At 53.9% G+C, this 25,104-nt stretch overlaps 1 protein-coding gene across 15 annotated transcripts; it reads left to right on the top strand.

Annotated features, from left to right (window-relative positions):
• Positions 1-499: 499 nt before the first annotated feature.
• Positions 500-25,104, top strand: KRBA1 (KRAB-A domain containing 1). Of its 15 annotated transcripts, none has more exons than XM_049894410.1 (13): positions 521-799; positions 3,113-3,239; positions 4,646-4,765; positions 5,343-5,489; positions 5,952-6,086; positions 7,385-7,558; positions 8,330-8,459; positions 9,156-9,329; positions 9,702-9,837; positions 12,379-12,498; positions 13,559-13,735; positions 15,324-15,554; positions 17,727-25,104. In XM_049894410.1, the coding sequence occupies exons 1-13, from the start codon at positions 569-571 to the stop codon at positions 17,736-17,738; spliced, it is 1,914 nt and encodes a 637-aa protein (XP_049750367.1). In that variant the 5' UTR covers positions 521-568; the 3' UTR covers positions 17,739-25,104. The 15 variants fall into 15 exon arrangements, with proteins under 15 accessions (XP_049750356.1, XP_049750367.1, XP_049750366.1 ...); XM_049894409.1 differs by having other exon boundaries at positions 17,724-25,104; XM_049894408.1 differs by having other exon boundaries at positions 524-799; positions 8,325-8,459; positions 9,664-9,837.

The following is a 25,104-nucleotide window of genomic DNA, read 5'->3' as shown; positions in this document are numbered from 1 at the left end:
AACCGGCCCGCGCGGTCGCGAAGCAGCCGCCAGGCCCCCGCCCCGCCCCTGGGGCTGTCGACGCCGAGCCCTCTGGGAGTTGTGGTTCATCTCCTCTTGGGCCGGCCCCGCCCCCGCCCAGTGCCCTGGGAGGGCGCCGCGGTGCCCTATGGGAGTTGTAGTCCTCCGCTCTCGGCCCCTCCCTGCTGCAAGAGGCTGGGTGGAGCCTTCTGGGAGGTGTAGTCCTCTGACCTTATCCCCGACCGCCGAGTTGGCGCCGCTGGGCCCCCTGAAAGGTGTTCCCCGCCCTAAGCCCACACCCACCCTTTACTCCGGCCCCTTTCTTTTCTTCCACCATTCTCCCCCATCCCCTCTTCCTGCCCTTGCCCCCCCACAAGCCCCGCCCCCTGTGCCGCGGTGCCTTCTGGGAGTTGCAGTTCCCCGCCCGCCTGGCCCGGGGCGCGGCGCGGGGCGGGCCCACCACTCCCTGGGATGCGGGACGCGGGGGCGGGGAGGAGGAGAAGGAGCTTCCGCCCATCACGCCGGAAGCTACATCCGCCGAGGAGTGGGCGGGAGGCCGAGCCCGGGCATGGCGCGCCAGGTGAGGCGGGGCCGGCGATCCCGGACGCGCGGAGGGACTGACGGGTGCTCTGCGGCGCGCAGCTCGTGGCCCCGAGACCCAGGCCCTCGGAAGGCCCCCGCCCCCCTTCCCACGCGCCGACAGCGATCCTTTTTCCTCTCCGGGTCCTTTCCCGGACTTACGCTTCGTCCTTCCCAATCACAAGTTCCCGGGCCGGGGACGGGGAGCAGCAGCGAAAGGGTGACCGAGTTTTCGTCTCCAGGGACCCGGGGTCAGCAGGGTGGCCCCGGGGGGTGTAGGGGGAACCAGCGGCAGTAGAGGGGCCCGGGGGCAGCGGGGGGGGGGCGGGGGACAAGGCCTGATAGACCGGAAGGGACCTGGAAAGGTGGGGGGCCTGTGGGCCCTTGCGGTTTTTGTGCCGGGATTAGAGGCAGAGCGGAGGGCGTTGGAGGGGTCAACATAGCAGCAGTGAGTTGAGCAGTTCTGGATCAGCCCAGATCAGCACTGGGGAGGGGGGCTGGAGGGCCCAGACCTCCATCCAGTGGGATTCCCCTCGCTCCCTCGCAGACTTTTCCCTTTTCCCACATTCCTGGGCAGAGGCAGACGGCCCGAATGCCAGCCCTGGCCTCCGTCAGCCCATGGGCGTTTTATAAGAGCTGTGTCCCAGAACCCTGGTGGTGTAGTGGTTAAGTGCTGCAGCTGCTAACCAAAGGGTCAGCAGTTCAAACCTGCCAGACGTTCCTTGCAAACTCTATGGGGAAGTATTACTCTGTACTGTAGGGTCGCTATGAGTCGGAATGGACTCGACGGCACTGGGTTTGGTTTTTTGGTTTGTGTCCCAGAATAGTTGTCAGGGTGCCCAGAGGCCAGGGACCTGGAAGTCATCTCTCAGGATGCTTGAGGGAACTGAGTACGTTTAGCCTGGAGTTGAAGACCTGAGACGGGGGGGCTTGGGGGGGATGGATGGATGAAGGTGAAGGAGCCTGTCCTGTGCCTCAAGGATGAGGGTCTGTGGACAGGTGTGGCCACAGTCACACGTTGAGGCTCTCACTGTGTCCCTGTTTGTGCTGACATTACCTGTGTACTCCTTGTGATACCCCTAGGAGACAGGTGGTCAGAAGCCCCCGTGGGTTCAGAGGCTTGGCCAGGGCACCTGAATCCAGGACTTCACCCTGAGCTCTCCCCAGCCTGAGTGCTGAGAACCTCCTAACCGCAGACTGGGCTAGCGGACGACCAGTGGCTGGGGTGGCGAGGTACCCTAGAACCAAGGCATTCAACTAAAAATTGAGAAATATCACAGAGGTGGCACAGGACTTCGTGTTGGGTGGGAGCAGCACCAAAGGTCTGCTGCAGTGGCTCCTTTGGGTTCTGGTTCTGTGGCCTGGGAAGCCCAGGACCAACCTTGTCAGGAGCCATGGGGTTCTCATTTCCAGAACGCCTAAAGTCAACAACCTAAAGCGTGCCAGAATCACTGGGAAGTCTGAAAATACAGATTCCTGGGCTCGGACATCCTGGGAGCACACCAGACTTGATATTGATTTACTAGATCTCCAGCAGGACAGGAAACCAGCGCTGAGCAGCTTTTCAGCTGAGGACAGACAACATTTGTCCCCAATTTACTGAAAAAGGAGCTCTGGTGGCATAGTGGTTAAGAGCTCTACCACTAACCAAAAGGTCAGCAGTTCAAATTCACCAGCTGCTCTGTGGAAACCCTACAGGGCAGTTCTGCTCTGTTCTCTAGAATTGCTGTGAGCTAGAGTCACCTTGATGGCAACGGGTCTGGTTTTGGTTTTTTACTGAAGAAAGTGCTGCCTGCTGCAGACCCCTCGTTAAAGGTAGCTCTTCATGGAGAATAAAGCTTGGTTGTGCTGGGTTCTTGCTCCCCACCCCCTGCCCAAGGCCAGGAATATCCTGCCTAGAGGTGGTTGTGGGGGCATTTCTGTGTACTCAGGACCCCCTTCCATTACCATCTTTAAACAACTGTTAGATTTGCAGTTTTTACTAAAGGGTTACTGGGAATGGTAATGTTTGTTGCAAATACCTCTGTGATCCATTCCTGCAGACTTGACTTGGTAAAAAAAAAAATTTTTAAAGCTGGTGTTTAATGGCTCACTTGTAGTCACAGCCACACGCAGTGTGAGGACACCAAACCTCAGTTTGAGGCCTGAGTCTCACGCATGGCTCAGAGGTGGAGATGGGAAGAACAACGTAGAAATACTACTGCTTGATTCTTGATGTTTTATATTCGCTGTAAAGCATGGATTTTTTTTTTTTTTTTTGTCTTTCTTACCAGTGTTGTTTGTAAACTTACTTTTTAAGCCATGGTGCTAGGGCTTCAGGTCTTTGTATTTTCAAAGGGGACTTTGCTTGTGAACGCTGATGAGTCTCTGCCCTGGCGAATCTAGGGCTGGCTGGGGTCCCAGGCTGCCGGGCGCACAGGGCTGTCTCCTGCAGACCCCTGCCACCCCCTCTCTGCTCCTCCCACCCCAGCCTCTCCCAGCGGGTCCCCAGGTAGAGGGGATGGAGCCAGCCGACCCCGAGCTGTGCCCGCAGGTTCGCATAACTTTCAAGGACGTGGCTGTGCGGTTCTCACAGGATGAGTGGCGGCTCCTGGAGGAGGGACAGAGGGTCTTCTACCAAGATGTGATGCAGGAGAACTACTCAGCGCTGGCCTCGCTGGGTAAGGGCCAAGGTGCTGGGCAGGGTGGCCCCTCACAGTCCACACACACCGCGTGGCCCCAGCCCCAGGAAGTAGCTGGGAGACTGCATTCTAGGTCCTTAGTGTGTCCGTCTACAGTGGATGCTGCGCGGAGGCTGCTCTGAGGGCTCCAGGCTGAGCAGGCAGCTGCGCTGTCTTCTAGGTCGTGGGGGTCATGAGCGCATTCGGTGAGGGCGAAGCTCAGAGTTGACAGACTCGCCAAATTCTAAGCAGGAAGATCTCGGGTCTGACAGCGCGCTGATCTGAGCCTGGGTTATCACACTTGCACCTCCGTGTAATGTGCGTACCACGTGTAATGCATGCACCGTATGCAACATGTGTGGCACGTGTAACATGTATACCATGTGTTAACACGTAAAATGTGTTGTACATGCAATGTGTGTTATGTGCAACGTGTGTCATCTGTAACATGTCACATATGACATACTACATGTAACGTGGAGTGTAAATAGTATGTGTTACATGTCTCTCGTAAATTATATAACATGCCACGTGTAATGTTACATGTGACAGTGCACCACGTAATGTGTGCCACATGTAACACGTCTCGTAATATATGTGCCACGTGTAATGTGTTACATGTAACATGTTTCGTAATGTGTGTGCCATGTGTAATGTGTGTAATGTGTTACACGTAACACGTGCACCACATGATGTGTGCCACATGCAACACGTGATGTGTGTTATGTGTAATGTGTGCAATGTGTTACATGTAATACATGCTCTACATGTGTTATGTGCAATGCGTGTTGTCTGTAACATGTCACGTGACATCACGTGATATGGGTAACGTGTGATGTAAGTAGTATGTGTGTTACGTGGAACTCACGCTGTATATAACACATAACATGTAACACATGTAATGTGTTACACGTAACATTTGTACCATGTGCGTGCCACATGGAGCACATGTCATGTGTGTGCCACATGGGTGTAATGTGTTACACCTAACATGTGCACCACATAATGTGTGCCACGTGTAACACGTCTCTTGTATGCCATGTATAATGTGTGTAACGTGAATGTGTGCCACGTGTAACACGTCTCTTGTATGCCATGTATAATGTGTGTAACATACACGTAACACGTGTCTCATGTAATGTGTGCGCTGTGTGCAATGTGTTACACGTAACACATGCAGCACATAATGTGTGCCACATGTAACACGTCTCATGTAATGTGTGCCACGTGTAACGTGCACACGTGTCGTATGCACCATATGTCGCATGAAGTGCATGTAACGTGTGTTCCGTGTAGCATTGTGCCACATGTCACATGGGCCCTGTGGCACCTGCATGGGCCTGGTGGGAGGGAGGTGGGGACCAGCTTCCACTCCCAGGGTGACAGTCCCCTCATTCCTCATCCAGGAGCTGCTGAGCTGCTCCCACTGTCTGCTTTCCTGTCACCTACGGAGCCAGAAGGAACCATGGGGGGTGGGAGCCATGCTGATGAGGAGCAGGAGTCCCATGGCCAGGGAGGCTCCTCAGGTAAGTCATCTGCAGAGGCACATCCCTTTGGGTGTCACAGCCTCCTATGTGGTCCTCAGCCGTCTGGCTCCTCGGTGACACTATGACCACGATCCTGCTTGACCCAGCCTTTCCACCTTGCCCCGCTGCACCCACAGCCCCTCCAGTACTCACCACACACCCCTCCCCACTGGGAGCCCATTACAGTGCCGTCTGTTTCACTGAGAAGTGCCGGAGGAGCCCAGGGTCGCCTTGGAAAGCATCCTTGGCCTCAGGTTCACCTGCCACCAGCCCATAGCTCATCTCCTGGCTGCCTGTGCAGAGCAGCCCCCCACATGGTGCCCTTCCCCCAAGCCAACACGCAGGCCTACAGTAGGGGGCATGACAGTGGACGAGGGCCCCGCAACCTGGGGTGGGGGCATGGAGGAGGCAGCCCGCCCTTCCCCCTCCACCACCACCACCCCCACTTACCCTGGCCAAGCCCCCGACGGGTCCCATCTCAAGGGACAGCAGCTCCTCCCTGGCTGCTCCTGCATCAGGGGCCTCCGTGAGGGGCTGGACAGGTGCGGGGCCTGATGGTGAGCCTGCTGTTCTGCAGGAGGAGTGACAAGGTGCAGTCTACCCCTGTCCGCCCTGGTACAGCTGGTGAAGGAGATCCCAGAGTTCCTCTTCCGGGAAGTCCCAGGCACTGACAGCCCCGAGGGTGGCAAGGCCAGTGTGGACAGCGTGCGGGCGAGCCCAGCAGGTGAGTCAGTCAGCGCCACTGTTTCTGTTCTGAAGGTCATGTTTTCTTGATGTTAAGAAGCGGAAGTACAGTTGGAGTGAGTGAGGTTTTACTTCTTTCACTTGTCAGCGTGGAGGACTTAGGGTTGGTCTCCTGGTCATGCAGCCTTCTGGCTGTGCGTGTAGTCTTTGAAACTTTGCTGTTGTCAGCATCTCCACGAGCCTGACTCACTGAGCCAAACTCCAAGCTGGGCTGGGGGGAGGGCCCCAGGAGATGTGGACGGGACAGCCTGTGGGTACCATTAGACCAGAGGAAGCAGGAGAGGATCTTAACCATCGCTCCACAGGGTGGGCCTGGGACAAGCCCTTGGGAGCTGGCCTACCACATGCCCACAGTCGCGGACATTGGGAGCTAGAGGGGCCTGTCCCATGTTGGGGGCTAGACTCGGGTCAGCTTCCCAGGGTCACTCATCTTTTCCTGCAGCAGAACCTCCTGGCGGACCAGGGTCTACAGGGAAGGAAAGCCTGGGGGTCCTGGGCAGCAAACCCTGGGTGCCCTTGTGCAGCCCCAACAGGGGGCAGAGCCACTGGAGCCAGGAGAGGGAGGCCCTGGAGCCAGGTGAGCATACTTGTAGGGGGCGTGGGAGAGAACACCCTGAACCCACCCCTAGCAGGGCTGCTCAGCTCAGGATAGACAAGCACTCTGAGTCAGGAAAGGGGGGCGAGGAGGATGTGAGGTGTGTTTCCCAGAGCCCCTGTCTGCTCTCACCAGGCCCCAGGGCCGAGTTCACAGTGAAAAGTGACTGTAGAGAATTCTCCAGAAGCTTTGGATGGTTTGCACCATGTAGAACCTGTTCCCAGTCACAGTGCAGTTCATGTAGACTGATAACCAAGCAAAACCCAGGTGGACAGAAATCCATCATGGAAGTGTGGAGCCACTCACGGGTCAAAGAGGGAACCAAGGATGTTAGAAACGCTTAGAGCAGAACGAGAAGGAAACGCCATCTCAGTGGGAGCAGCAGTAGCACACAAAGGGAAAGTCGCATTCCGATCACAGCACTGACAAATAGGGAGCAGGGTCTCATCATCATTTAAATGCACATCCACACCCAGGCTTATAGGGTGCCATACCAAAGTCAATCGAGTTCAGGTTTTTAAGGGGGTAGCATAATTATGAGGGTACAAGAACTGCTGCTTCAGTTCTCTTTGGCCAGAGCTCACCCCATGTAACACCCAAAAGCCCCAAACCAGACAAATCTAAGATTGCACAGTGTGGCTCAATGGGGTGTGGCCACATACCTACGCTCGTGTTGTAAACAGGAAAGCATTAGTCTGGGTACATCCAGTGGGGATTTGCCGTTTTGTTACACGTTAAAATAAGGTCTAGGCCCCAGGAGCTCAGATTGAATTCTTAGGGACCGCTGACGTTCTTAACTGGTGTTGCTGAGGCTTGGATGTGCTGAATCAGAGTTGTACCCCCCAGCCATCCCCACCCCCCCTAATACTGCACTAAGCCATCCTCAGCCGTCCCCATGCCCCCCAGGACTGTGCTGACCTCGCCCCACATGCCCCAGGACTGCACTGACCTCCCCCGACATACCCCAGGACTGTGCTGAGACGGCCCTATGGCCCCAGGACTGCTCTGAGCCAGTCCTATGGCCCCCAGGACTGTGCCGACCTCACCCCTCACGCCCCAGGACTTCGCTGACCTCATCCCACACACCCTACAGGACTGCACTGACCTCACCCCACATGCCCCAGGACTGTGCTGGCCTCGCCTGACACACCCCAGGATTGTGCTGAGCTGGCCCCATGGCCCCAGGACTGCTCTGAGCCAGTCCCATGGCCCCCAGGACTGTACTGACCTTGCCCCACATGCCCCAGGACTGCACTGACCTCACCCCACATGCCCTACAGGACTTTCTGCTGGGAGCAGCCCCCTGCAGGGCCTCATCGACTGCCTGAGAGAAATCCTCGTGCCAGGCCCCCAGCATCCCAAAGTGCCCCCAAGCAGACTGCGCCCCCACCCCACCCTGAGCAGTTGGAGGCTCACCCGGCTAGAGCCAGCACCCAGGAGGCCCGCCCCAGAAGGTGAGTCCCAGACCTGTCAGGTCAGGGCTCCCAAAGCCCCTGAGAGGCTCTTGTTGCCTCTTGCAGACTGGCCTGCTTCAGAATGTATTCCTGAAAGACAGTCACCACCGTGGCAGTGTTCCAGGTCTTAGCATCATCTCTGAAGCCTGGTGGCTTTCTTAAGGAGAAAAAAACATAGCTAGCTAGAGAAAGAATGCTCAGAATCAGAGAAGGGTGCTTTCTCTATTTTGTCCAGGTTTGTTATGTGCTCTTTACTCTTCTCCATGTGGGGGCTCTGGGGAGAAAGCTGTGGACTTGGTGTGTCTGTTGACACTAGGTGACATGGTGTGGGAGGCAGGCCTGGCTCCCAGGCCGGACACTGACCAGCTGGGCAGATGCTGAGGGACTTTGTCAGACGGGGTTAGGGTCCCCACCTCCTGGGCTGCTGTGAGGGTTAAGTACAGTAAAGTTTGTAAAAGCTCCACTGGAGACAGGGCCCCTCACACCCAGGGCCCATTAAGGTCCCTGGGAGCTAGGAGGAGCAACTGATCGGCCTCGAGAGGGCACTGCTATATCTTTTTCCTCGTTTTCCCATGCACTTCTGGGAGGTACGTAGACAGGCATTTTTAGTCAAGCGCGAACCAGGCAGTGGCTGGTGCAGGACTGAATGAGTTGCTCGAAGACCGAAGTTCCAGATTCTGGCCCTGCTGAAACGGCTTGCTGTTGGAGTTTGTTGCAAGGCTGGGACAGGGGGGTCCCAGATGATGGCTTGTCCCTTTTTCCTCAGTGAAGGTGGAGGCAGCTCCAGGGGCCTGCGCCCTCCAGGGTCAGCTGGGCCACCTAAAGGAGACTCCAGGGGCCTCAGGAACAGGGCAGCCACCGCAGCAGGAAGAGCCAATGGCCTGGGAACAAGGTTCTGGAGGTAAAGGCCACGGGGACCCTGCGGCCCTCCTGCTTAGAGGGAGCTGAGCATGGGCACAGACAGCGGCCATGCTGCCGCACATCAGTCAGCCACCAGATGAGGCCTCCAGGCCTCCCCACGGGGCTTGGACCATTGCAGACCTCTCCCCTCTGCCATGGTCCTGGGTTCCCCACCCACCCCGGAACTGCCCCCCAGCCCTTTCATCCTGTCCAAGAGTCCTCTGCTCTCCACTCATCCTGGAGGGTGCAGGACCCTGGAGCTGCCTCCAGGGATCCATGACTTGGGAAAAGACTGGGGTCTGCTCCCACTGACTGGACTCACAGACCCTCCCCTGGTGGGACCCACACTCCCTGGACAGGTTCTGCTTCCGCAGAGGGAGAGGACAGCCCCCTGTCGTCCTTCCCTGTCAGTTCTTCTTCCATGTCAGCCACTCCCCCAACCCCACCCCCTCCAGGCCCCTGCCCTGTGGCCCTGACATCCTAAGGACGTTTGCTCCCAAAAAGCAGGTACTCAGATATGGTGTCTCCTTCCCGCCCCCTCAGGCCTGCAGGTGCAGCTCTTTCAGCCTCTCTGTGAGGCTGAGAGCAGGTCAGAGCCCCCCAGAGGAGGGTGTCTTGCCTGGTGATCCCTGCAGAAGGCCCGCTGGGGCAACCCACCTGGGTGAGCCGGGGCACTGACAGATCCCTCTTGTTCCAGCCAGCAGGGCCTCAAGCTCCCCTCTGGAAGCCCTAGAGGCCTGTCTGAAGGGCATTCCTCTGAGTGTGTCATCACCCCCCGAGCCATCCACCGCCCCTTGGTCTTGGAGCCCCCAGCAAGGACCCCCGGGGTCTCCAAAGCCCAAGCTGAGGCCCCACGAATTACACAGCACAGGTAAGCTGTGGGGTCAAGGTGGCATTGGTCCCTTGTGAACAGTTGGGGGATGTGCCAAGTACAGTGGCCACACTTCTCCTTTTGCCAGGTGTTCTGAGGTCCAAGAGCCCTGCCTGGGGCCCAGGTGTGCCCCCACCCCCAGACAGTTCTCAGCTTGGCACCTCCTCCCTTAAAAGCCTAGTCCCTTGGATCTTACCAGGCGAGCTGGGGTTTCAGTGGGTTAGCTCAGCACTAGCTTTCACCACAGACAGCAGTGAGGGGAGATTGGTGGTTGGTGCTTTGCCCCGCCAGCCTGCGGGGTTTCCATGATACCAACACGGCTGTCTTCCCACAGAGATGACCATGGGGCCTCTTCTTCCTCTGGGCCTGCAGGGTCCTGTCAGAGACCACCCTGCCTGCCACCCAATCCTCTGTGGCAGCGCTGACAGTTCCTCCTCGCCCAGCAGCACTGATGGGGACCTGGATTTCCGGAGTCCTGAGGGAAGCCAGAGGCACCGCCCCAGAAGAGGTGAGCTGGGCTGGCTCAGGTGGTTCGGCGTGGGAAAAGCTGGCCCTTGTTCCTCCCTGCTTCCCTGGTCAGCGCCCAGACCTGGAAGCGGATTGAGTAGGGCAGAAGCAGGAGCAGATGCAGGAATTGTTCAGGAGGTGAGGGATTGGGGGCAGAGGATATCGTCCAACCTCCCTTAGAAGGGTAAGGAGGGATCTCTTTTAGTGTCCAGTTCTTCCCTGTCCCAACCACAGAGAAGAGTGTCTGCACCCTCACTGCCCTCCAGCTTCAAAAAACGTGACACAGTCCAAGTAAAAGCATCTTAGGGACTGGGGACCTCACATCTGCCCTCAGGGAACTGCTGGTGACCTTACGTTGGCCCTTGGGGGCTGTAGGTGGCCTTGAGTCTTCCTCAGAGAGGCTGTTACGACTTCGCATCTGCCTTCAGGGGCCTGCAGGTGACCTCACGTCTGCCCTCATGAGGCCTGCAGGTGACCTCGCATTTCCCCTCGGGGACCTGTAGGTGACCTCACATCTCCCCTCAGGAGCCTGCAGGTGACCTCACGTCTGCCCTCAGGGGGCCTGTAGGTTACCTAGTGTCTGCCCTCAGGCGGCCTGCAGGTGACCTCACGTCTGCCCGCAGGGGGCCTGTAAGTGACCTCAAGTCTGCCCTCAGGCAGTTTGTAAGTGACCTCGAGTCTGCCCTCAGGCGGTCTGTAAGTGACCTCGAGTCTGCCCTCAGGCGGCCTGCAGGTGACCTCACGTCTGCCCGCAGGGGGCCTGTAAGTGACCTCAAGTCTGCCCTCAGGCAGTTTGTAAGTGACCTTGAGCCTGCCCTCAGGCGGTCTGTAAGTGACCTCAAGTCTGCCCTCAGGCAGTCTGTAAGTGACCTCGAGTCTGCCCTCAGGCAGTCTGTAAGTGACCTTGAGCCTGCCCTCAGGCGGTCTGTAAGTGACCTCGAGTCTGCCCTCAGGCGGTCTGTAAGTGACCTCGAGTCTGCCCTCAGGCGGTCTGTAAGTGACCTCGAGTCTGCCCTCAGGCGGTCTGCAGGTGACGTCACGTCTGCCTTCAGGGTCTATAGGTGACCTCATGTCTGCCCTCAGGGGCCTATAGGTGACCTTGAGTCCTCCCTCAGAGAGGCCGTCAGTGACCTTGTGTCTGCCCTCAGTCCTGAGCAATTGTTTATCGCAGTTTGTGGTAGAGCTCTCTGGAGTCATGTGGGACTGTCATGGCCCTTCTTGGCTGCCTTTTTTTCCCCCATCCAGTGCTTAAGAGCTACAGCTGCTAACTAAAAAGTCAGCAGTTTGAATCCACCCACTGCTCCGTGGAAACTATGGGACAGTTCTTCTCTGTGCTGTAGGATCACTATGAGTTGGAATCGACTCAGCGGCAGTGGGTTTGGTTTTGGCCTGGCCTGGCCTGGCCTGCAGACCCCTGACCTCCTTGATGAATATGAGTCCTGGACCTAGACTCAGCAGGTCCCGTACCCCAGGCAGCCAATTCCTTGTGTCCCACTAGTGTTTAGTCCCCATGGGTGTGGGACTTTCCCCCCAAATGCAAATGACTTTTCTTTCTACCTCGTACCTTTCAATGGGTAATATAATCACTTGAAGGAGTCCTGGTGGCGCAGTGGTTAAGTGCTAGGCTGCTAACCAAAAGGTCAGCAGTTCAAACCCAGCAGCCACTGACCTTTTGGTTATCCCCTCGCTCAGGGCAGCATCTGTGCAGCCATTTCAGTCTCACGTCCAGCCATGACCTGATCTTGACATCTCTGTGTTTTGTCTTCGTGATGTGCTGATAGCAGCCACCTGGCATTTTTTGTATGGAGTAGGCACTTCTTTTTAATGTGTCCTCTGTGGGTAGACTTTGCTTTCTAAGGAAGGTAGGCTATGGGAGATGGCACCCTAGTTTTTGGAAGCTTCTGGCCCAGCACCCAGCTTCCTCTGTGCACCAGCATTTGGCAGTGTCCCCTGAGGACACCTCCAGTTCCCACTTGGCCATAGAGCCACACGAGGCAGCCAGAGGGTCTGGTGCTTTCTCGTTTCCCTCCCACTGCCTGGACCTGAAATCACCTGACGACTTCAGGAAAGGAAACAGTATATCACTCATCCAGGAGGGGCCTTTGCGTCTAAACTTTTAGTCCCCCTAGTTCTTTTTCTTCTGTTAGAGGTGCAGACTTTGTGATTTGTGTGTGTTTTCTTGTTGTTGCCACCTCGGTGCTGCCTACATGGCCTGCTTCGTCCCACCAGCATGTGGGTCCTGTTTTTGGTGACAGTCCTTAAAGGTGAAGGAGACTGTGTGCACTCCACCCTGAGACCTTACTGTGGGCTGGTGGGGGTATCACCATCAGAGGAGGTAGCTGAGCACGGCCAAGAAGGCGTCTGTGTACTCACTGGTGCAGGAAGATCCATGCAGAGTCTGGACAGGTCCTAGGTCAGCATACCTAGGCCAGCCAGGCAGGGCTGCCCTAGAACAGGGTGCCACGGGATGCTCAGTGGCCCAGACATGGCCCTCAGGGCTGCAGATTCTGACACTGGGACTGAGCAAGCTTGACCTTTCCAGGAAGCCCACTGGGAAGCTCCCTGCCCCAAGGCCTGGAAAGACACCACAGAGAGAGGCCACAGCCCACTTGCCCTTGGCCCTCAGGTGCAGAGCCCAGGACCCGGACAGCACCCGAGGAAGGTAAGCTGCAGCCGCACAGGCATCTGGGACCAGACACTGCTTCCTGGCGGCTGTGGACTCAGTCCCACATTTCAGGGTTAGCGATGGGATGGAGACAGACCTGGTGCCATGCAGCCCCAGAGCTCAGATACCTGTGCCCAGTGATGGGTAAAGCCCGGTGGAGCTCCCAGCCCTCCAGTCCTGAGCCAGCTGTGTCCCTGTGAGCCCTGGCCTTGCCAGCTGAATGCCTGGTATCTGGGCATAGACCCACTGTGGGACCCCCAGGAAACTAGACAGCAGGGTCTGCTGGGAGACTACAGGCTCTGGGGATGCCTGAGGTCCTAGAGTCCAGCCAACTCAGGCAGCAGGGGGAGCAGTGCTCCCATGGCTCTTGATCGACCTCACCCCCTACCCCCTGCCATCGGGGGCCCAGAGAGGAGGGCCCCAGCCAGGTGGGGGCAGCCCTGCCCTCCAAGCCTCCTGGCATTTTCCCTCCAGTTAAAACTCTGGAAGAGGAAACTGGCCCCCTTTCTGCTCCTCCATCTCATAGTCTCCTCCTAGCCCGCTAGCTAGAGCTCCTCTGAAGGTAGAAGACAGATCAAAACGAAAGTGCTGAAGGAGAGGAAAAGGACACCGTTGCTGTTGTCCACGGGGCTCCTCTGGGCACGGATTGGCTGTTTTTCCGGCTGTGACTGGGGAGGGCCACAGTCTAATCGCCAGGAGAGCTCTGGCCTGTGTTTGCCAAAACAACCAATATGACAGCTTTTCAACCAAACACAGTGTTTAACACGCCCCCAGGCCAGAACAGCCCTCTGGAGCGTGCAGCGACTGTGGTGGGCTGTGGGCAGGCACTGGAGGAGTGGTGGCCGATGCCCAGGACCCAGGCCTGGCTGGCGCCCGATTCCCAGGGGCCTCAGGTTTTCCGGCAGTTCCCCAGTGACTTCCAGAGGGGTTGGGCATCTGGCCAGGGCTGCCCACAATCAGAGTGGGACCATCAAGGTCATTGCGGAGCTGAGAGGGGTGGCACTTAGAGCCCCTCCTGACTGTCGGATGGCAGAGGCTCTGGGTTCTTGTTTCCCAGTGGTGTTCGCCAAGCCCTCCCCGCTGCACTGCCTGGAGAACTCTCTGGAGGGCATGCTGCCCGCGCAGCCCCTGTGCTTCACCTGCTTGGCCAGCCCCAGCCCCAGCCCCAGCCTCAGCAGCTCAGAAGGAGAAGACCAGAGGCTGGAGCCCGAACCAGGACCCCTGCGTCTCCAGGGTGAGCTCACGGGAGGGGGAGGTGGGTACCGGACACAGGACCCTTACGTCTCCAGGTGAGCTCACAGGAGTGGGGTACAGGACACAGGACACTTACGTCTCCAGGGTGAGCTCATGGTGGGGGGATGTAGGACACAGGACCCCCATGTCTCCAGGATGAGCTCACAGTGGGGTGGTAGGAGGTACAGGACATAGGACCCCCATGTCTCCAGGGTGAGCTCACGGAAGGGGGGTATGGGACACAGCACTCTCACATCTCCAGGGTGAGCTCATGGGGCAGGAGGGGGTACAGGACACAGGACCCCTGCGTCTCCAGGGTGAGCTTACAGGGCAGGGAGGCGGGTACGGGTACAGGACACAGGACCCCTGAATCTCCAGGGTAAGCTCATGGGGCGGGGAGGGGGTACAGGACACAGGACCCCTGCGTCTCCAGCGTGAGCTCATAGTGTGGGGGGTGCAGTACACAGGACCCCCATATCTCCAGGGTGAACTCACAGCAGGGGATGCAGGACACAGGACCCCTACATCTCCTGGGTAAGCTCATCCTGGTGTCCCCCCCTCCAGCCACAGGAGCAGCAGCTGTGGGAAGGCCCAAAGGACAGCCCGGGGACTACAGAAACCTGGCGCAGGGAGTTGGGCGGAGATGTCTGTGCAGGGTCCATGCAGGGAGCTCAGGGTCTCCTCGGGGTCATAGGACCCGCCTCTCTGTTGGAGGACACACGGGACAAGGAGACAGAGCCTGGCTGTACTCTGGGCAGGCTGGAAGTCCTGTGTCTGGCTTTCTGGCCCACCTGTCACTTGTATTGACTACTGCAGAGCATCCTCTAGACCTCTTCTCAGTGTCTCAGGGGTGCATGTGTCCGAGAGCTCCCTTAGAGCCCCCTGAGGAGTGTCCAGGGAATACTTGTGTTAAAAATGCATGCAATAAGCTTCCCTAAACGTGTGGATGTGAGATTGCCTCCTGAAAGGCCTTTGCCTTGGAGGCAGTTCCATCAGAAAGCTGGGGAAACCACCCACCACTTGAGGCCACCCCACCCCTCACCCCGAGTTCCACGCTCCAAGCAGGATTTGCTGCAGCCGGGAAAAACCAGAAGGAAGGCAGGAGGCACCCCCCGTTGCCAGGGGAGAGACATGAGAATAGAGCCCTCGGGCCTGCTGGTGCCACAGCAGCACTGAGGAGGTGGGGTCGGTGGGGTTAATGGCAGTGGTGAGGAGGGGCAGCTCAGTCTCCCTCTATAGCCCAGCCGCCAGTCACACACCTTGGTCTCGGCCTAGCACAGACCAGGTTGCTCCATGTCTTGTCTGCCTTGGGAGCCCAGCAGGGCAGCAAGGCAGGTGGATGGGACCTAGGAAAGTCCCAGCAAGAGGGCTTCCAGTCAGGTGTTTACCTGCTGTCCCTATCTTGTCGCCCGAGACAAGCAGAGGCACGATGCAGGGCTGCAGGGACTGTAGGAGTCACTAAGCCAGTGGCACGCTCAGCAGTCTGTTCACACCTCACCCACAGGCTGCACCCCTCAGGACCAGAAGGGCAACCACCTCACGTCTCATCTGCAGCCTTTAAAGTTGAAAGTTTGATTTCCACCTTTCAGGCCGTGTCATTGCATCCGCACGTCAGAATGGCTCTGGCAGGTGCTCCATGTCCATGTCCAAGACTCGAATTCACACCTCCCTGCCCACTGCAGGGCCGTCTGCGCCTCTGCGTGCTGCCCGTCGGCTCGAGGGGAGGCCTGGGCCCTGCCAGCCTGCTGGACCCACCCCTGGATCCGGGGCCTGGAGACTCAGGGGCCTGGAGCCTGGACACAGCAGCCCACCTGTCACAGGTGAGGTGGTAGCAGGGTGCACCTTGCCAGAGATCTCTGGGGAGAGAAACAGTCCTCACTGCCGACAAGCTCCGAGCAGTCCTCCTCTGGTTCCAGCCAGCTCTGAGGGGGGATTCCTCACCACAGCCTTGCCTGAGTCACCACCCCTGGCTCCTGCCACCTGCACCCAGCCACCGTGCCCCTGCACAGACCTCCAGCAGGAGCTGCGCAGGCTTGGTGCTGCCCTCTCAGGGAAGCTGGACTGGCTTGCCACCACCCTGGCCAGCCTGTCGAGAGACATGGCTGCTGTGAAGGACCAGGTGAATCAGGTCAGGCGGCATCTGCAGGGCCGCAAGCTGAAGGGCTGGGCTTCCTGGCTGAGGCCTGGTGCTCACAGGTGCCCACCCTACCGGAGACTCACAGGTCCCGCCAGGCCCAGACCCAAGCTGCTGCGGGGGCTGGGAGACGGTGGCTCTGCAGGGTCCCCCATGGGGAAGCGGCCTCCTCCAGACACACCACCAGCTTTAGCCATACCTTCAGGACCCACCTGTGGCTGTGCAGTCAGAATCGTGCAGTCCCCCAAGAGCCCCTACCCATCTCCAGTGCCTGGCTCGGTGTCCTCCCCAACCAGCCCACCTCCTGAGGCCATTGCAGAGGTGGGACCCCCGTCTGCCATAGCTGCACCAGCCACCATCCTAACTTGGCCCATGGACACAGGGGAAGCCCAGGGGACTGTGCCCAAGGGGCCCTGGGGAGGCGGGCGTAGAGACCCAAGGTGGGGGGCCCTAAGTTCCTCCCCAGTCCTGCTGAGAATGCTCCCATCGCCCCCACCACCCCCAGGGGGGGCACCCTGCCCCTCCATCCCAGCACCCACGGTCCCCTTCTCGTTGCCCTTCTGAAGCCCTTTGCCCTGACTGGCCTGGACCCTCAGGATGGTGTTTGCTCAGGGAGGATATTGTGGGATGGGGGTCCTCAGCCATGCCTCTGTCTCTCCTGGCTCAGGTTCAATGAAATGTTGCTGACCTTTCCCTGATCTTCCCACTGGCCCTGCCAAATCTACAGGGTGTGTGTGTGTGCTGTGCTGTGTACAGTAAATACGTGTGGGTGTATATGAGGGTATGTGCAGTGCATATATCCATGTGTGTGACGGATATGTGTGCACATTTGTGCTCTGTTGTGTGCAGTGTCTGTGCATATGTATGTGAGGGTATGTGTGTGTGAGGGCTATGTGTGCTGTGTTTGCAGTACGTATGTGTGTGCATGTGTGCAGTGTATACATGTATGTATATGTGTGAGGGGTGTGCAAGTGTGTACGTGTGTGCAGTGTGCTCTGCATATGTGTGTATATGAAGGTGTGCGTGTGGTGTGTGTATAGGTGAGGGCTTTGTATGCATGTGTGTGTGTGCTGTGTTATGTGTGCACACCCCATGTACACACATGGCTCTGTGTAGCTGTGGATGTACAACCACCTCTTTCCATCCCCCCATCCTGCTCTCAGAGCACTGTGGTTTGGGTCTTGCCCTCTGGGAGGAAATGCCAACAGACTACTGGGGCAGAACGCTAACCCTTGGTCTATGCTGGACTAACCCTTGTGGATTCAAGAATTAACAGCAAAGGCCCATGGCTCCTATAGAAGGGGATGATGGGCTCTGACCAGTTACCACATTACCACTTAGGCAAGCATGGTATTCCAGGAGGGCCTGGGCTGCCCCTGTCCTCATGGGAGGAGAAGGCCTGAGCCAGACACACCACCAGCGTGACCACTGCCTCCGGGTCACGTCCTCCCACCCTGAGTTCCCAAAATCTCTCATCAAGTGAGGCAGCTTCAGGGCCCAGGGAGGAAAGGTCCTCCGTGGGTTCTCCCAAAGCTGCTGTCGGGGAGCAGAGGATTGGCTGCCAGTGGTGCAGCTTGGGGAGTGTGGGCTCCTCCCCTTGAAGACACCTGGGCAGCTATGGCTGCTGGGCCAAGCTTCCCACAGCAAACAAGGCCCAAGAGGCTGGCACCTGGCATGGGGGCTCCATGCAGCGCCCCTTCCTCTTGGGGTGCCTCAGGGAGGAGCGGGCTACAGGCCTAGAGCCCAGGAAGGTGGCTCGAGGTGGACAAGCTGCTCCAGAAAGGGGTGGGGAAGCATGCTGAGGATAAGAATGACCCTGAAATGACTCGTGGGACTGATGCCCATCTGATCACAGCAGGGTGCTGCTTGAAATAGAGTAGACAAAGTCTCAAAGCCTCCACTGCGGAGATCCCACAAAGACTGACCATGGATGAGGAAGCAAAGTGAGGCACGTTCAGAGCTGACAGAGCCAGGGCCAGCCTGGTGGAGGGGATGGAGACAGGACCCACAGGTACAGTGCGAGTGGCGGTCTATCCTCATCCTCTCTCCCTCCTGTCTTCCCCCCTATGCTCAGCAGAGGATAGGCCCACCATGGACCTTGGTATCGCACTGGGGGAATTTGTCTTTACAAATGTTAGCCATCGCACAAATCCTATGGAGGGGCGTAAATGAACAGACGGCTCAGAGAACATTGACTTCCTCACAGTCATGCGGCCATTCAGTGTCAGAGCCAGGACTGGAGCTCATCTCTGCACCCTGCACTTTGCACAGAGCCTTTCACAACTGTTAACTGAAAACCTTGTAGAACCAACGATTTGGTGAAAAATCCTGGGTGTCATCTACAACTTAACATCTCTCTTTCATCCATTCTACAGGGCTACAGGGCTGTTTTAAGGAAGAAAGTAGTTGGTTACTTTGACATAAGAAGAGGGGCCTTTTGAACTAGAGACTGAGGTTGAGTGGGGGGAGGCGGTGGGCAGAGAAGGCCTCAGCTCTCCACACTCAAGCCCAGGGGCAACCGAGAACCTTCCCTCCCTCTCCTTGAGCTTCAGGGAGGCCTGAAAACTCCCCTGCTGTATGCCACCCACCAGGGACCACCTGTAAACAGAAAAAGCAACATCCACTTCAGCACATCATTATAGGGACAAGCTCCCCCAGACCTCTGTTGCCGGGAACACCCTTGAGGGGCCCAGTGGGAGGGAGACCTATGGAGGAGGGCTGTGGTGCCCCAGGAAGCCATTGCCTCCTGAAGGAGCCTGGCATGGGGAAGGTCAGACTTTGGCCTTTTTGTGTCCTTGTGTTTAGCTGTGGCTCCTAGAAACAGTAGTTGGTGCATTTTATCTTCTAATCCAGCTTGACAAATTTCATTCTTGGAGCCCTTAATGGAGTGTCCCACATCATGTAATTAAGATAAAATTAGGTTTTAATACTCCACTTGTGTGTTTTATGTCAGTCCCATGTGTTCTGAGGCTTTTTCCTCCATTCCTGCCATCTTTTGTATTGACAGTGTGTTTTTTTAATCATCCTATTCTTTCTACTAGCCTCGAAATTTAAAGAACTAAATGGAGAAACATCCAGATTTGCAATCATATTTGGGAGATATTCATATAGCTTTCTTAGAAAGTGTTGGGACAGGAAAACTAAATCAGGAAGGATAGAAAAGATCTGAATATGCCAGTTAGCAAAATTGATCTGATTGATAAAGATATAGAACATTGCACCATAGGACTGCAGAATATACATTATTTTCAAGCATACATGAACTTTATGAAAACAGACCATGTACAAGCCCCAGAGCAACTTTAAGCAAATTTAAACGTATTGAAATTATAGTCTGTTCTCTGTTCATACTTTAGCTTGTCAGCTAGAAATTTAAAAATTCTTAACATACTAAAAATAAGAATTATGCTGCTTGATAACCTGTGTCAATGGATAAATCATAATGGAAATTAGAAAAAAATTGATCTAAGAAAGTATCAAAACTTCTAGGATAAAACTCAGTTCTTAGAAATTTATAGGCATAAACCAGTATGTGGAAACAAAGCCTGAGAAGGCACAGGAGTTAAAATAGGATACCTGTAAAGGTAAGAGGCAAAATAGCATGCAATTATAGGTATTATCAATAAAACCAAAAAGTCTTTAACAAAACAATAACATTTCCTAGCCTGTGGTGAAATTCACCAAAAAAAGGGCACAAATAACCAATTTCAGGGATTAAAAAGGTGACATCACTACAGATGCTGCAGACTAGGAAGACGACCAGGTGATACAAGCAATGTCTCCAAAAACTTGGAAGTTCAAGTAAAATATAAAGTTCCTACAAGAACATAACACAAAATAGATGCAAGAAGAAATAGAAAACCTGAACACTCCCATGCAGTTGAAAGAAAATTGCATCTGTGAACAGACATCTTCCTACGAAGGAAACTACAGGCCCAGAGTCTTCACTGCTAAATTCTACCTCACATTTAAGGAGAAAATGATGCACAAGCTATTCCAGAGAGCACAAAATATGGAATGCTCTCATAACCTTGGTACTGAAACTTGAGGACAGTATGAGAAAAGAAAACCATACGTTCATCTTGAACAGTGTATGTGGAAGTAAAATAGCAAGTGACCCAGCAATATATAAAAAGAATCAAACATCATGGCCACTATGGGTTTATCTGAGAGGTCCAAAGATGATTTAACATTTGAAAATCACCAGTGGTAAACACAGTAGCAAGGAGGAAAAATCGGGGCAGTCATCCTAACAGATGCAGAAAGAGTCAATGTTCACAGATACTCTGAGAAAGGAAATTCCCTTAATTTGATAATGATTAAACCCAAAACCCATTGCTGTGGAGTGGATTCCAACTGCTAGCGACTCTATAACAGGAGAACTGCCCCAGAGTTTCCAAGGAGCGCCTGGTGGATTTGAACCGCCGACCTTTTGGATACCAACAGTAGCACTTAACCACTACACCACCAGGTTTTCCTGGTAAGGATTATCTACCCCTAAAGGAGCTTATAGCAAACAATGCTTAAAGGTAACATGTTGAAGTCTTTCCTCAGATCAGGAACAGGACGAGGAGGCCCACCCACTCTCAGTATGATTCTGCGCTGTAGTTGATGGGCTAGCTAGGGTGGTAAGGCAAGAAAACAGCAATAAAAGGTGTGAGGAACTGCAAGGAGCAAAAATGACAGGTGAGGTGACGACTATACACAGAAAATCTGTGGAGAAACTAAGATAGTTTATAAGGTAACTACAAAACTAGTACACCAAAACGAGTTGTATTTGCATATATCAACAACTAGGATTTGAACTGACAACTTTTTGCTTAGCAGCCAAATGCTTAACCACTGCACCACAAGGCCTCCAGCGGAAAATAAAAATTAAAGTTTTATTTATGGTAACAAAAAATTCAAGAATCTAGGGATAAATCCACAGGAGAAAATTGCTGAGCACTTTTTATGATTTCCTCCATTCCTCACTCCTCATTAACAGCATGAAAAAAGCAGCTGCCGTCCGTCGGCGTAGGTATGAATTAGCACTATGTTACCCTCCTTCAGCAAATGAGGAAACAAGCACAGATTAAGACCTTGCTCAAGGTCACACAGCTAGTGGGTGACAGAGTCATTCTTTGGCTGGTGTAGTCAGCAAGAATCACTGAAAGCTGGACCTTTAAACAAGATTTGCTGAGCTGGGGCAATTCAGGGAGGAGAAATAAATTTTGGTTTATTTTTTAAACGACTAACCTGCAACGTGTATTCATATGTTAATTTGTTGGTGTCTGGCGAGAGGTCAGACGTGTCCAAAGGAGAGGTTCTGTGACCAGCTCCAGGGACTGTGGGGAGGGAGGGGTCGTGGACTCCCTGAAATGCAAACCTGCTTCTCGGCACATTTTCCCGGGGAGAAATTAAAACCCCTTAACAAAGCGAACAGTAGCCCATATGGGAGCCGCCGGTCTGGGGAATTCACAAGGCCCCTCCCGCCGGGACGTGCTTGCGTCCCTTTCCACGCCTTCACCGGTGATCGCTCTCCCCCACGCCAGCCTGTGGCTGCGTTTTCCCTCGTGAGGCTGACTGCGAGCCCAGAGCGGATGTGGAGTAGCCGCCACTAAAAGCTACGTGTTACAATAAGGCTGTTAAAATAGGGCAAATGTAATTATGTGGCCCCCACCAGGCAGCTAACCCGGGTAGCTGGATTCAGGCGGCAGAGGAGAAAACGGGTGCCTGCTGTACCCAGTCTGTGGTTTATGCTTCTGGTGTTACCACCACCTCCTCAAAGCACAGCTCTGGAAAGGTGGTGTCTGAGGCACAAGGCACACTAGTAGGGACGTGTTTTGAGGTGGACAGGCCGTTAGAGGCCCTTTTCCCCACCGCGCGATTTAGCAAGAGCTGCCTTCCAGAACCCCCACGTGTCTGTCAGTTTGTCCTACTGTGGGGGCTTGCATGTTGCTGTGATGCTGGAAGCTATGCCATCGGTATTCAGATACCAGCAGGGTGACCCATGGAGGACAGGTTTCAGCTGAACTTCCAGACTAAGACAGGCTAGGAAGAAGGACCCGGCAGTCTACTTCTGAAAAACATTAGCCAGTGAAAACCTTATGAATAGCAGGGGAACATTGTCTGATACAGTGCTGGAAGATGAGCCCCCCAGGTTGGACGGCACTCAAAAGATGACTGGAAAAGAGCTGCCTCCTCAAAGTAGGGTCGACCTTAATGACGTTCATGGAGTAAAGCTTTTGGGACCTTCATTCGCTGATGTGGCACGACTCAAAATGAGAAGAAACAGCTGCAAACATCCATTAATGATCGGAACCTGGAATATATGAAGTATGAATCTAGGAAATCTGGAAATGGTTAAAAATGAAACGGAAGGCATAAACATCGATATCTTAGGCATTAGTGAGCTGAAATGGACTGGTATTGGCCATTTTGAATCGGACAATCATATAGTGTACTATGCTGGGAATGACAACTTGAAGAGGAATGGTGTTGCATTCATCGTCAAAAAGAACATTTCAAGATCTATCCTGAAGTACAATGCTGTCAGTGATACAATAATATCCATATGCCTACAAGGAAGACCAGTTAATACGATTGCTATTCAAATTTACGCACCAACCACTACGGCCAAAGATGAAGAAATGGAAGAGTTTTTATCAGCTGCTGCAGTCTGAAATTGATCAAACATGCAATCAAGATGCATTGATAATTATTGGCGATTGGAATGAGAAGGTTGGAAACGAAGAAGGATCAGTAGTTGGAAAATACGGCCTTGGTGATAGAAACAATGCCGGAGATAGACTGATAGAATTTTTCAAGACCAACGACTTCTTCATTGCAAATACCTTCTTTCACCAACATAAACGGCGACTATACACATGGACCTCGCCAGATGGAACACACAGAAATCAAATTGACTACATCTGTGGAAAGAGGCAATGGAAAAGCTCAATATCATCAGTCAGAACAAGGCCAGGGGCCAACTGTGGAACAAACCACCAATTGCTCATATGCAAATTCAAGCTGAAACTGAAGAAAATCAGAGCAAGTCCACGAGAGCCCAAGTATGACCTTAAGTATATCCCACCTGAATTTAGAGACCATCTGAAGAATAGATTTGACTCATTGAACACTGGTGACCGAAGACCAGACGAGTTGTGGAAGGACATCATACATGAAGAAAGCAAGAGGTCATTGAAAAGGCAGGAAAGAAAAGACCAAGATGGATGTCAGAGGAGACTCTGAAACTTGCTCTCGAACGTCGAGCAGCTAAGCAAAAGGAAGAATTGATGAAGTAAAAGAACTGAACAGAAAACTTCAAAGGGCGTCTCGAGAAGACAAAGTAAAGTATTATAACGATATGTGCAAAGAGCTTGAGATGGAAAACCAAAAGGGAAGAAGACGCTCGGCGTTTCTCAAGCTGAAAGAACTGAAGAAAAAATTCAAGCCTCAAGTTGCAATAGTGAAGGATTCCATGGGGAAAATATTAAATGACGCAGGAAGCATCCAAAGAAGATGGAAGGAATACACAGAGTCATTATACCAAAAAGAATTAGTCGATGTTCAACCATTTAAAGAGGTGTCACACGATCAGGAACCGACGGTACTGAAGGAAGAAGTCCAAGCTGCTCTGAAGGCATTGGTGAAAAACAAGGCTCCAGGAATTGATGGAATATCAATTGAGATGTTTCAACAAAGAGATGCAGCGCTGGAGATGCTCACTCGCCTATGCCAAGAAATATGGAAGACAGCTTCCTGGCCAACTGACTGGAAGAGATCCATGTTTATGCCTATTCCCAAGGTGATTCAACAAAATGTGGAAATTATAGAAAAATATCATTAATATAACACTCCAGCAAAATATTGCTGAGGATCATTCAAAAACAGCTGCAGCAGAATATCGACAGGGAACTTCCAGAAATTCAGGCCGGTTTCAGAAGAGGACATGGAACCAGGGTTATCATTGCTGATGTCAGATGGATCCTGGCTGAAAGCAGAGAATACCAGAAGGATGTTTACCTGTGTTTTTTTTGACCATGCAAAGGCATTCGGCTGTGTGGATCATAACAAATTATAGATAACATTGCAAAGAATGGGAATTCCAGAACACTTAGTTGTGCTCATGAGGAAACTTTACATAGCTCCAGAGAAGTTTGTTCAGACAGAACAAGGGGATACTGATTGGTTTAAAGTCAGGAAAGGTGTGCGTCAGGGTTGTATGCTTTCACCATACCTATTCAATCTGTATGCTGACCAAAAAATCTGAGAAACTGGACTATATGAAGAAGAAGGGGGCATCAAGATTGGAGGAAGACTCATTAACAACCTGCATTATGCAGATGACACAACCTGGCTTGCTGGAAGTGAAGAGGACTTGAAGCACTTACTAATGAAGATCAAAGCCCACAGCCTTCAATATGGATTGCACCTCAACATAAAGAAAACCAAAATCCTCACAACTGGACCAATGAGCAACATCATGGTAAACAGAGAAAACATTGAAGTTGTCAAGGATTTCATTTTACTTGAATCCACAATCAACAGCCATGGAAGCAGCAGTGAAGAAATCAAGAGATACATTGCATTGGGTAAATGTGTTGCAAAGGACCTCTTTAAAGTGTCAAAGAGCAAATATGTCACCTTGAAGACTAAGGTGCACCTCACCCAAGCCATGGTGTTTTCAATTGCAACATACGCATGTGAAAGCTGGACAAGGAATAAGGAAGACCGAATAAGAATTGACGCCTTTGAATTGTGGTGTTGGGGAAGAATATTGAATATACCATGGACTGCCAGAAGAACGAACAAATCTGTCTTGGGAGAAGTACAACCAGAATGCTCCTTAGTAGCAAGGATGGCGAGACTGCGTCCTACATACTTTGGACATGTTGTCAGGAGGGATCAGTCTCTGGAGAAGGACATCATGCTTGGCAGAGTACAGGGTCAGCGGAAAAGAGGAAGACCCTCAAGGAGGCGGAGTGACACAGTGGCTGCAACAATGAGCTCAAGCGTAACAAGGCTTGTAAGGACGGCGCAGGACCCGGCAGTGTTTCCTTCTGTTGTGCGTAGGGTCCCTATGAGTCCGAACCAGCTGGAGGGCACCTAACAACAACAGCAGCCTTCCGGAAGTTTCCGCCGGCCGGAGGAGACTGGTGCGTGTAACACCGCCTTTTCTCACCCTCAGCGTGCGTATCTGAGAGCAGATGACACCCCCAAATCGCAGGGGCCTCGGGAGCCGAACAAGA

This window comes from Elephas maximus, chromosome 8 (assembly GCF_024166365.1).
Source record: "Elephas maximus indicus isolate mEleMax1 chromosome 8, mEleMax1 primary haplotype, whole genome shotgun sequence".
Taxonomy (NCBI): domain Eukaryota; kingdom Metazoa; phylum Chordata; class Mammalia; order Proboscidea; family Elephantidae; genus Elephas; species Elephas maximus.
The sequence above is the reverse complement of the archived record's forward strand: the minus strand, read 5'-3'. Positions and strand labels throughout refer to the sequence as shown.

Excerpts from the sequence above, each read along its gene's own strand:
- KRBA1 (XM_049894395.1), top strand. The coding sequence starts at position 569 with ATGGCGCGCCAGGTGAGGCGGGGCCGGCGATCCCGGACGCGCGGAGGG. Across the intron at positions 7,559-8,324 it reads CAGGAGGCCCGCCCCAGAAG|TGAAGGTGGAGGCAGCTCCA; the intron begins GTGAGTCCCAGA and ends CTTTTTCCTCAG. Across the intron at positions 9,330-9,663 it reads CCACGAATTACACAGCACAG|AGATGACCATGGGGCCTCTT; the intron begins GTAAGCTGTGGG and ends GTCTTCCCACAG.